The sequence below is a fragment of the Poecilia latipinna genome, unplaced genomic scaffold (assembly GCF_001443285.1).
Source record: "Poecilia latipinna isolate Pla-1442-1.1 unplaced genomic scaffold, P_latipinna-1.0 Scaffold2290, whole genome shotgun sequence".
Taxonomy (NCBI): Eukaryota; Metazoa; Chordata; class Actinopteri; order Cyprinodontiformes; family Poeciliidae; genus Poecilia; species Poecilia latipinna.
In genome coordinates, this window is record NW_015114906.1 from 82088 (window position 1) to 94520 (window position 12433).

Here is a 12433-nt window from a genome sequence, read left to right on the forward strand (position 1 = left end):
TGTGTGTGTGTGTGTGTGTGTGTGTGTGTGTGTGTGTGAGGGGGTTAATCTGCTCTTCAGCTCTGCCAGATAAGGAAGCGGCCATCGAGGAGTCACGTTGTGACATTTTATTAACTGATTGCTCATAAAAAGCTGTAAAGGGCAGAACTGATTCAGGATAAGCAGGAGAAACTTCTCTGCGTTTGGAAACCGGCGGCCGGCTGCGACCTCAAACACGCTGACATTTTGGGAAATGTTCCTCGTTAGCGACGCTCTGATGAATGTCAGCTTGATGACTGTATCATCCATTTCCCACAAAATAAACAGAAACTATTTGGTGCTTAAAGAGAACAAAGTGGTTTAACGAAGCTTACACAAAGCATAAATTCAATAAATAATGACTCTGGTGCTAATTTTAATCCTTAAAAATGAGTAAAATCTTGGATGTTTTCATCTTTTAAAGCTTTAAATGATTTCCTGTCTCTGCTGCAGATCTGTCAGAGAAGAAGAGCGACCTGAGAGTCTGCGACGTCTCCACCTGCCGATACGGAGGCGAATGCAAAGACGACGGCGCGCAGCTCAAATGCGTCTGCCAGTTCCAGGTAAAAACCACAGAAAACATCTATCAGCATTTCAGGCGACTTTAAATAATCATGTCTCTGCTCAGAGGAATTTGTAAGGGATGTTTGTGAAGTCAGAGCATCAAAAATAACAGCAATAATTTGGGTTATTTAGCCTTAATAAAGGGATCTTTATTCAAAGTCATATGTTACCTATTAATGCCACATTAATGAATGTCACAGCTTCAAACTAAATATTTAGCTTTAAGCTAAATGAGGTTAAACTTTAAGGTAAATATGTAAAGCTAAATATGCTAAATATTTAGTTTGGAGCCTCATATTTAGCCTGGAAGCTAACATGGTGAAACTATGACTGTAGAAGATGAACCCTAAACAACCCAAATAACTGCTGATAATTTTTGCCTAACTGTACAAACGGCTCCTCATATTAGTGCCTCATTTGGTTCAAATTATTAAGAATTTATTTTCCAAATGTGTTTCTCCAAAATGCATTAGTGATAAATTTCCTTGAAGGAAACTTTTTCAGCTTCATCCTGTCGTCTTCCCAACCAGAACGTCCTAATTAAAGCACCAAGCTCCTCTGCTTTTTAGGATTTTTAGTTTCTCAGTCTTCAGCTGGTACCAAACCCAAACACTCATCTGGACCGATCAGAACTCATCAGCCGGGTCTCAGGCCTGCAGGCTGTTCCCGCTCTGATTGGATATGGATTTACAAATCCAAACATCCTGATGGCTCAGATGCTTTTCATTAACAGGCAGAGGAGCGTCGCCATGTTGGGCAACACAATCTGATCGGATTATTTTCTAAGGACATGAAATTCAAAGAGCTCAGCAGTGACTACCTGTTTCTAAGTTTTATTCTCCACTGTTATTTTCTGCCATGTTTTCCTCCATTAATCAGAACCTCAGCTGGATTCTGTCCAATCCAAACAAAGATCTGACAAAACCAACTGAAAACCAGAAGCTGCACAGAAACTGAGGGACTGATCACAGACAGAGCAGAAAAATATTCTTTGAATCTGTTTCTGTCTTTTCCATTTAAGTTTGGAAACAATGATGCAGATTTCTGCTTTAGAAACACCATGGAGCTGCTTTAGGGTTTTCCTCTTTGCGCCTCATAAAGTCTTAAGTTTTCAGGATTCACGTTGATAAGCATGTTTACTGCCACTGTTGAGTCATTTCTGACCAGTTTGACCTCTGGGTTTGACCCGCAGTGCCACAAAAACTACATCCCGGTGTGCGGCTCTAATGGAGACACCTACCAGAACGAGTGCTACCGACGGCTGGCGTCCTGCAAGCAGCAGAGATCCATCTCCAGAGTCCATGACGGGCCCTGCTCCGCCGGTGAGTCCAGCAAATACACGGAGCCCAGGACAGTTACTGAGAGCTGAGTCCAGCAAATACACGGAGCCCAGGACAGTTACTGAGAGCTGAGTCCAGCAAATACACGGAGCCCATGTAGTCCTGGACAGATACTGACTAGGGGCTAGCAGCAGTTTTAACAATAAACACTAGGAGGCGCTTTAAGGTTCCAGGCAGTTAAAGTTCAGCTTCTGCCCCAAAAATACGTCGGTTTTTTTTTGTTTTGTTTTGTTTTACAGCCATCAGGATTTAATTTTGACTTTGACTCATTCACTCAAAGTCAACAATTTAATCAACGTAAAAAAAAAAAAACGTTTAGTCCCAAACCCATGAGACGCCATTTGTGAATTTATGTGGTCAAAAATTAACAGCAATAATTTGGGTTATTTTGGGTAAATTTTAATCCAATAATTTGGATTAAAAATTATTTATGGTTAATTTTTTATTTATCATTAATTCTTTAATAATTGTTAGGGTGTTGTTAGGGTAAATATTCAGCCTGAAGCTGAATATTTAATTCAGTGCTAAATATTTGCCTCAGATGATGAGCAAAAATATTTAGTTGGTAAACTTATATTTTGTTTGGACCCAAGTATTTAAATTGGAGCTTTAGCTCAGAGCTAACTATTTAGTTTTTAAAATGCGGTGTTGTGTGATTTTCCTGCCGTCTCTCCAGGCTGTTGTGTTTTTAACAGACTGGTTGTTGCGCTAAACTTTGCAGATCATCATCAGTCTCATTGATTTGTGAGGACGAGTCGGTTAATCAACTGATCAATTTTAATTAGGAGCTCCTGATGAAAGTCATTAAAATCTCCTGAAGCTCAGAGCCTCTGAACTGGAAACCGCTCACTGGTTTTATGTTTTATTTTTTCATGCAGAACGTTGGGAACAAATAATTCTGCTGTTCTGGACCGGTTCCAGAAACTTTAGAGTTTAGACGCTTACCAACGTTTTGGTTCAGTTTTAGATCCGTTTCTGATTCCAAACATAAGAACAGATTTACTGCAGCATTAAAGAGCGTTGAATAAAGGAACAGAAGTCGTTTTTACTGATTGTCGGGCGTTTTGTTGGTGATGCAACAAAGAAACTAAAACAGATCAAAGTTTAAAGGACGAAGCAAACAGAAAATCCAAACAACTAACAGAGAATCTTCATCAGTGCAGATGGAGCTTCTGCATAAATTAAGTAACATTATCATCAGGTTGTTTAACATTTGAGTAGTTTCTGAAAATGCATAAAGCAGTTAAAGTTTATTAACTTGCCAAAAGCAGAGACAACGTTCAGATGCTAATGCTAACTGATATTAGCATGCTAACTGGTGTTAGCATCAGCATAAAATCACCACTGCTGTGTTGATGTTTGTTTCTGCTGATAAAAACCATAAAAATTCTCTAATCTAAAAGTTTGGGCCTTTTTAAATCTCCTAAAGGTTTTCTGAGTGATGAAGAGTTTTCTCTGAACGTCAGCAGCAGGACGATCAGCTGACTGGAGTCCGACGTCCCTGCAGGACTTCACTGTTTTCCCTCAGCCAACAGGAAGAGGTGATGCTTCAGCCTCCTCTTCCTCACCTCGCTGCTGGTTCCTGTTCCACATGTTTACTGGAAAAAACAAGATAAAAACATGTGGGGTCGGACTGCCTTTAAGATCCGACCTCAGACAGATTGTTTTAGACGAAGGTCTGGACCGGAACACGAGGCGTCGCTTCCACAGCTTCTCTGATTTTCACTGAAAAGCTGAACTCTCCTCGTTTTAACGGCCCGTTCTGATGCAACAGGTTGTGAGTCAGACGTAACGCCACCGACTTCTTTCATGACAGGATTCAGGGCTGCTGTGTGGTTTTTATCCGTCTGAATTTAATCCAGTTCCAGTCGGCGCTGTTTGCCACCGAAGTGTGAAGGAAAAACTCTGGACTTCAGAAAGCCGAGGAAAAGCTTCATCTGCTGCCGCTTCGCTTCCTTTAGATTTGGGCTTTCAGAATCGACTCTGGAGTGGAAGGAGAAGCCGGTTTAATTTTCTCACTGATGAAATATAACTGCAGAGCTGCAGGAGGAGGAAGAGGAGGAGGAGGAAGAGCTATGGCTGCAGCAGAGACGTCAGCTCTGCTTCCACATGGCAGAACGCTCAAAAGATCGGCGAAGGAAGGAAGGAAGGAAGGAAGAAAGGAAGAAAGAAAGAAAGAAAGAAAGAAAGAAAGATCTTCCCAGCAGTCAGGTCAGAGAAACGTCCAGGCCTCAGTGAGCAGAGGTTAAAGGTCAAGGAGGAGTTCTCCTTCGCTTCATTAACCGTTTCATTTCCACAGCAGCTTCTGCTGATCCGGCGGCGCCGAAGCAGCAGCTGTTAATGGACGTTTTCTCTAATTCTTCCTCCGTCTGCGATTCGCTGATGGAATCAGAAACCAGGAGACGGTTCTGCTGTCGCAGCTGAAGAAACAGAAAGCCGACCCGTCCGCGGTCCAAACGGGTCGCTGCCGGTTCTGGTCACAACACACCAGAGTTTTATCCATTTTTTCCAAACCTTAAATTTATTTTCTACACACAGCTGTCCATCATCGTCCCTGTTCACATCTTGCATCTTATTTACGCCGCAGTCCTTAATTTTAAACATTTCATCCACATTAAATATTCAAGATGTTTAATTTTCTTATCTGGACACTGCAGATAAACTGAAATACATAAACATTTAGCTAAGAAAAGTTAATCTGTCAGTGAACAAGGAAATAACTTCAGAGAAAAAAGCAATAATAAAGACATGGAAAGTAATAAATAAACCAAACTAAACAAGTAGTAGCAGAACAAATTATCAATAATATCAATAGTACAAACTAAACTGGAAATATTTACACTCGAACAGTTGTCAGGATTCCATTGTTGATTAGCTTCAAATGTCTCCATCTTTTAGTCTTTATGTTGTTTTTTCCAGAATGTTGACAGTTTTAATTCTGCTTCTCCTTTGGGAGTTTGACTTTTAACCAGCAGATGTTTTACATTTATTCACAATCAGCAAAAAAACTTTAAGTATTTATTGTCTTTGTCCACCAAATGCCTGGGAACTTTTCCCAAAATGCAGACAGACGGGTCCAAATCTAAATAAATGCATAAAATACTTTTTATGTCTGCTACACCACAATGCTTGGACTTTTTTTTTGTTGCATTTTCAATTAGCAGATTCAGGCCAAACACAAAAACAAAACAAACTAATTCAAATGAAATGGTTTCTGCCGAGTTCAGCCCACATGTCGACGCTGCCGTTTGAAAGCTGTCGTCTCCTTCGTTCAGACTCTGGTTTGGACCCGGACAGATTCTTTATAACGTTTGCTCTGATTTTTCCATCTGTTTTTATTGAGTTGTCTGTGTGAAACACCTGTTTGCGTCTCTAACCCATCGTTTCAGCGTTCACTGTGTTTTACATTCAGTCTTTATTCTGCAGCTGTTTGCCTTTCAGTTTAATCCTACAGGACTAAGTGGAAGCAGATTAGTGATAAAACAAAAGTGAACTGAAGCTGCAGAATGTCAGCTTCATCTATTTAAAATAAATATAAACTTGTTTGTCTCATCTGGTTTTATGCGGTTAGAGTTTCTCTCTGTGTTTTTCTTCCTGCTCCCTCCAGACTCTGCAGTCGCTGTTTTTGCTGCTTCATCAGTAAATCTGCCTGCAGGGAATCAATAACAACTCAGCCATTTTTCACTCAGATCTTTGATATTTTTCTTTCCAAAAGACTGAAGCCGAGTTTCACCTGCAAGTTTTAAGCCAAATTCTCACATTAGATCAATAAGCCGTGCTGGCAAAGCCACGAAAGTGTCCGACTGTTTCTGCCCTCCTCGGATGAAGAACAACTTCCTGTGGACTCTGTGACGAAGAAAGGTGAAGTTTAATGGAAGAAAGCAGCTGGAGTCCATTTCTTAATGCGACACCGCCGTGCCAGAAACTCCCAGTCCTGCCTTCATTTCTTTAATTCAGTGCATCAGAGCCAAGTTTGGAGCAGGCGCTCCATTTCCTGATGGAGCTGCAGGTCTGAGCCAACCAGACCACAAGTCGGTTTTTATCCCATCCAGAACCGGTTCTGGTCCATTAAGGTCGCCTCGCTGTGGTCGGGGTTTAACCGTCTTTCTGCTGATTGAGTTGAATTTGGAAGAAGCTGCACTGGACACCTACATGCTATTTAGCAGAAGCTAATGCTAAAACAATAAATCTATGATTAAGTTTTCACTTAGCAAACTAAATACTTAGTGAGGTAAATATCTTGTTTCAAACTAAATATTTAGCTTGAAACTGACATTTATAAATTACTGGTGAATTATGATGAAAACATGACTTTAAAAATTAACTTTTTTTTGTTATAAACCAAATAACCCAAATTATTGCTGTAATTTCTTGACTGTGTATCTTTAGAAACGACATCCCATAATTGCTCCCCCACCTGTACAGTTAGGAAATGATTCTTTGAAACAGAAACATTTGAGCTCTAAGCTAAGTTCACTAAATATTTTCAAAGTTACTAAAGATGCTAAGCTAAAATTAGCTCTGCTGTTAGCGCATTAGCAGAGTAACGGTTAGCCGGCCGCTGGCCTGAGAATCAGGACCTTCAGAGGAAACGTCTGACCGCTGCGTGTCTCTTCTGTCTTCACAGATCCCGGTTCTGGTTCAGGAGACGGAGACGGTGAGACTCTGTTGGGTTTTTTCTTTGGGCTATTTAAAGATTTCATTTCCTGCTTCACTTCTGCTGTGACTGAAAGTCAAACAGAAATCAATTACAGCTGAGTCTTGGTCTGCTCTGCACAAGCAGTGGCTGCTGCCGGTCTGAGCGTGTTGCGTTAGGAGGAGCGGCTGTGTGTTTCTGCGCCTCCTCTGATGCATATTAACTGCAGCAGTGAATCCTGCGAGGAGCCGCTAAGTCGTCCCAGAGGAGCGAATCTCTCCGTCCTGCGGAGATGGAAGCGTCGTCGATGCCAAATTTGGCAACAGAGACATTTTGCAGCCACCTGTGAGGACGGCCACATGGTTTGCTGTTTAATTTGGCTGCTGCAGGGAGGTTTTATTGGAGACGCGCTGCCTCCTCCATCTGCACGGCGGGCCGACGAGCCGCTGCGATGAAACAGTCAAACCTCTGAGATTAATTACTGAAACAGCCTCCAACTCTGCTGCTTCAACTGTTGGAGAATTAGCGGATAAACGGCTCTAAACCAGAACATGAACTCAGTGACGCCTGGTCATGGGAATGAAAACATATTTTACATCTTTATTAAGTTTAAAATAGTGCTGCACAAACCTTATGTTTTACAAACAATTGTTCCAGGCGGAACCTTTGTATTGTTGTGTTTCTGGTACACTCATAATGCGCAAGCAATATCCTTAAACAGCAGTGATGGACGACAGAACTGCTTCTCTCAGCATATTGAGGGTTAATTTCTGCTTCAAAAATAAATTTTTGCAGAAAAAAATCAGCAAAATTGTTCGCTGGAAAAGACTATCAGTGTGCTAAACAGAGTTAGCCTGTCAGCTAAGCTAATCTAAGCCTTAATTAGCATGTCAGTGCTAAACATGTAGCAGCTAATGCTGATGTCAGCGTCCACATTTCTAAAGTGGCTCCATGACTGATCAGGGCTTCCTGGAACTCTGGAAAGACGAACTTTGCACCAACTTGATGGTTGAGGAGCAGATTAAATCTGTCAGGTTGTGATAAAATCCTCTATCTCAGGTGATTCCTCTCAGATTTAGTTCTGGGCTTTGATTAGGACCTTCAAAACTTTAATCTTTTCTCGATTTGGACTAATCATTGGTCACTTCTTCTAAAAACTGAAATCCATTTTCAACTTTCTAGAGAAACCTAATCCCAGATCACTATGCTGCCTCCCCCGTGCTTCACTGTGAATGTGATGGAAGGTTTTCAGTTGTTTTTGTGACGTTTATCTTTTTCAGTCGTGGCTGCAGGTTCAGATTTAGTTCGATCAGAGTATTTTCTCCATGGTTTGACTTCGTTCTGGATGATTTGTTCTGCTTTGGACCAGAAACCAGAACTTCCTGCTGCTCCTTCAGGCTCACATCCACGTCCCAGGTTATTTTTAACTCATGTTATTTATTAAATTATTTAAAATTATTTAAATTTGTGCGCAGCAGCGGTTCCCAGCTGTGTCAGAGGCAAACTTTGCATAAAATAAACATCAGTTTGAGTCTTTTAGGCGTTTTCTGAGCTGGATATTAATAAAACTTTAAAGCCATAATGTTGTTCAGGGTCGTGAGCATCATGCCGGTGATTTCCATTCTCTGCAGGAAGTCTGTGAGCTGCTGACCCAAACCTGGTGATAATAAGCTGCATCTGTTTTAGGCTACAGAATCTGTGTTTGGCCGGGTTTAACGCTTGAACAGAAGAACCTTTTTCAGCCAGGAGGCAAATATTAGCGAGAGCAAAGAGGGAAACAACAACAGGAGTCAGAGAGGAAGCAGCGGCGTCCTGCTGTCAGCAGAAACAAAGACGCCGCTCGGCTGCAGATCCGCGTCAATCGATGGAACGCCGACTGAGCCCTCCATGTTCGATAGCTACACACACAGCAGGCCAATCTGTCAGCCACACACACACACACACACACACACACACCGAGAGAGTTTAATCACGCTGCTGCTCTTAAAGCAGCAGAAAGGCCCTGTGAACACCTCTGCAGTTTAGCTGCTTCGATTTGTGTGTTGATTTTGTTTTGCTTTAATTTTTCAGATGCAGTAACTGAAACATTTCATCCAGGATTGGAATGGAAATAAAGCAGAACGATCTCACGACCTTCAGGAACTAAATGTTCGTTTCTGCTGCGTATTTCCAGGAATTGATCCTTTTCTGTTCCCAGAATGTGGAACAGCAAAGACTCGATGTAAAACGTGCTTCAGATAAAAACTAGTGTTGGAACGGGATTAAAAACTAATACAGCTAATTTTAGGGCCAGTAAGTAATTAATCCTATTCTACTGAAACTATATATCAACAAAATGAGCAACATTTTCAATTCAAAAAGCCTTTTTGATGGTAAATTTTGAATTTACAAAATAAAAACAAAGATATTTACACTTTTTTCAGCCATCAGATTGGAGCAAAGTTCATATTTCCAGAGTTTCTTGAAGTCCTGATCGTTCATGGAGCTTCTTCAGAAACATGGACTGTGGACGCGGACATTAGCATTAGCAACATGTTAGCATTAAGATGCTAACTCCTTTTAGCACAACCTGAACACAGTAACAGGGTTTTTCATCATTAACCTCCTGGAGAAGCAGCTTCGCTGTTTATTGCTGTTCTCAGTGGATTTACGGTGTACCAGAAACACAATATAAAAGTTCCTGCTGAAACTTTTATATGCAAAAAATGAATAAATAAAGGAAATTGGAGCCCAGAAGACCTGAAACACATGCAGAGAATCTCACTCCTCCATCGGGTTTCACTGCTTTTCTAAGGCAACAATCCTAAACCTCCAGGCTCCGTTTCCTGGTTTCTACGTTTTGCTGTGGATTAGTTTCCTTCTCCCTGCAGGATTCAGCTTTTCTTCTGTTTTACAACAAAATTGCACCTGATGAATCATGAAAATGGCTCTGCTGATGAAAGGCAGCCCTGAATAATCCCTGCGGCTCTTTGGTACTCGGCGCCGCGGCTGTTAGCGCTTCGCTGCTGGAGAATGGACGTCGCCATGCGAGGTGGCATTAAACGGCGTAATGATAATAACAATATCAGATGATGATGTGGCGCCTCTGTTTCCATTTGGCCGATAAGCCTGAGCAGCCTCTCCACACGCTCAGCTGTGTCTGATAGGAAAGCGCCTGAGCCGTGGCGTGTCTCGATGGCGGGAAGAGGCGCCGCTAACCAGAACAAAACCCGGAGCGAGCTGCAGGTTGTTTTCAAAATGAAATTAAGCCACTCTTCTGGAAAAGAGGCAGAACAAATAAAAAGCTGATTATTACGTTCAGCGATGAAGATCTGGAAAAATAAAGAGCTGCGCAGGCGGCGGAGCAGAATCCGACAGGAGGGGAAATTAAAACCAGTTTAACCAGAAACAGTCACAGGTGAAGGATGATGGATTTCCTTCAGCTTTAGTTTGACTTTGAGGAAACAGATGAAACTTCTGAAAGTTTTTCTTCTGGTGCTTTTATAGAACATCAAAGATCCAGACTGGAAGATAAAGTTTAATAAACCAAACATTGAGGTTTATTAGCTTCCTGTTGGTGTTTTCAGGGCCTTTATCATTTTCCTGCTAGTAGAAAAACGCAGAGTGACCTTCATAATCTGCTGGAAATCAGCTTCCCTCTGAAAGCTGTTGGTTTCCTGGACAGGAAGTTATTATCCTCTGTAGCAGAAGATGCTCTCAGCTGGGCTAGAAACTTTGAGACACAACTGATGAACAACCAGCTGGATTCATCACATCGTCCACAGGAAGCGGAGGAAGAAACTCTCCTCCGTCACAGACTGGGCCTCCTGAAGTCCACAGAAACATCCCAGTGATGGCTGCCGCCATATGGCATTAGAGGGATGAAGAGGACAAGCGGGTCTGGACTGAGAGCGCACAAACACACAGTTTGTGGTTTGATGTGACGGGGTGTGAATATTTCTACGAGGCTCAGTAAAGGATAGAGTTCAGCCTAGTAGGCAGGAGTGTGAAGAAGTGTTAGCTGTTCCTGAAGCGTTTTCCTTCTCTGCCCGTCTGACAGACGATGAGGGCTCAGCCTCCGACGTCGGGAAGAAGTTCACCAAGTGCAGCACGTGTAAATATGGAGCCGAATGTGATGAAGACTCCGAAGATGTCTGGTGAGCAAAAGCTTTCATTGGTTCATTATGTCACCACTGCTGGCTAACAGGTTAGCTGTGCTAATCTACTCGTAAACATTAGCTTTGCTAATGCTAAAATGCTACATGGACACTGTATTTACCCAAATGCTAATGCTAAATTGCTAACTTAAGTTCAAGTTACATCTTCTCTTGAAAGACTAACTCTCAGGGTTAAATTTATTTTTGACGTTATATTTATTATATATTTTATAATTCCCTTAGATGTGTTTATTTCTTGATCTCTGCTGTCCATGTTTTTAGTTTATTTGTCATGTCCTTGTTTTAAATAAAGTTTTTGAGGAGAGGAAATGGAACGCCTGCTTAATCAGCCTTCAAAATAAAAGCATGTGTGTAAAAGGAGTAAAGCATTCTTAAGTTAATAACCAAAACTTCAACACAGAAGTTGAACTTTATTCAACTGGAAGTTTACAAAGCAGCCAAAATAATTTAACTCTTTAGAATCTGATTCAGGGAAAACGAAGTTCACTAAACATTTTCAAAGTTAGCTAAAAGTAAAATTAGCAGAAGTGTGTCTCTGCTGTTTACTGCCACTAAAAACATATTTAGGTGACTATTAAATGAACAGATGAAGCATATTGTGATATTAGCGAGTTAGCTTAATGTTTGAAGGAAGAAGATGGATCCAAACTTTGGATTAAGCTGCACAGAAACATGAAATGTTGCTTTAAGTTAAAATAATCTGAATGTTGTGGTGCTGTGAGTCATTCCTGGGATATTGTTCTGATGGTTGACCTTTGCCCTCAGGTGCATATGCAACATTGACTGCAGCGGCCACAATGAGAACCCGGTCTGCGCTACAGACGGAAACTCGTACAACAACCCGTGCCTGGTGCGGGAGGCTTCGTGCATGAAGCAGGAGCAGATCGACGTCAAACACCTGGGACGCTGCCTCGGTACGTTTATGGCACAGAACACATCTGGAAATGTCCGTTCGTGAAAAGCAGTTCTTCTCAGGCACAGACTGAACACCAAACCTCTTCTGGTTAGAGCTTACATCCATCTCTGACCTCATGGGGTCTAGTCCAAGGCCGTTAACGGCGCCAAACACGTTTTAAGACCAGAGAAGATGAGTCTTTCAGGGACTGAAAGGACTCTAGTGGCATCAAGTTGAGTTGATCTGATCTGTGCGAAACGCTGTCACGACTAAACATATCCCAGTAAGCAATTCATCAATCAGCTGCATGATAAACTAAAATAAAATCTATAATTTCCATGTGGACTACAGTCAAAGAGATGCTGCCCTTCAATATCACTGAAAAATGTTGAAAAATGCTGCAAAAAAATTGGCACCCAGTATAAAGTAGCCAGCTTGCATGACCTGCCCCTTTAGCCTGTTTTCCCTGTCAAAGCTGAACGAAGATTTCCATCAAAGATCTCATAATTCATTTAAATTATTGTTGTTTTACTTGTTTATTTTTGGATATTTAAAATGTTTTCCAGTTTCAGTGTTAAATATTCTTTAGGAATTAAAGTTTTTGATTTTTCAGAGGGTGTAATCAAAACATGGTTTGAAACGACAATATTATTGTTTATTGCAATAATTTCTGTTGTGACTGGCTGAGTTATGATGCTGGGAGTTTGTCACAGATGGTGAGCAACAATCTTACAGGAGGTTTTTATGATGAACATGTTTATTTGGTAATAAATGAACCAAAACGTGCCAAAGAATAGATTCTCCCGCAGCATGATGCCGCCGC

General features: G+C 41.4%; 1 protein-coding gene and 1 long non-coding RNA gene across 2 annotated transcripts in view; one reads left to right on the forward strand and one right to left on the reverse strand.

Moving 5' to 3' along the window:
• The window catches only part of LOC106937180 (tomoregulin-1-like), a 53430-nt gene extending 41742 nt beyond the window's left edge, over nucleotides 1–11688 (forward strand). Inside the window, exons 2-6 of the mRNA XM_015018580.1 lie at nucleotides 472–581; nucleotides 1775–1904; nucleotides 6550–6579; nucleotides 10598–10694; nucleotides 11481–11688. Of these exons, the coding sequence (XP_014874066.1) occupies nucleotides 472–581; nucleotides 1775–1904; nucleotides 6550–6579; nucleotides 10598–10694; nucleotides 11481–11673 (560 nt within the window). The 3' untranslated portion in view covers nucleotides 11674–11688. The remainder of the gene's footprint in view (nucleotides 1–471; nucleotides 582–1774; nucleotides 1905–6549; nucleotides 6580–10597; nucleotides 10695–11480) is intronic.
• Nucleotides 8735–10591, reverse strand: LOC106937182 (uncharacterized). Its single transcript, XR_001422334.1, has 3 exons — nucleotides 10167–10591; nucleotides 9323–9324; nucleotides 8735–8745 (listed from the first exon to the last, which is right to left on the reverse strand). It is a non-coding gene; the product is annotated as an uncharacterized LOC106937182 (long non-coding RNA).
• Nucleotides 11689–12433: the final 745 nt, after the last annotated feature.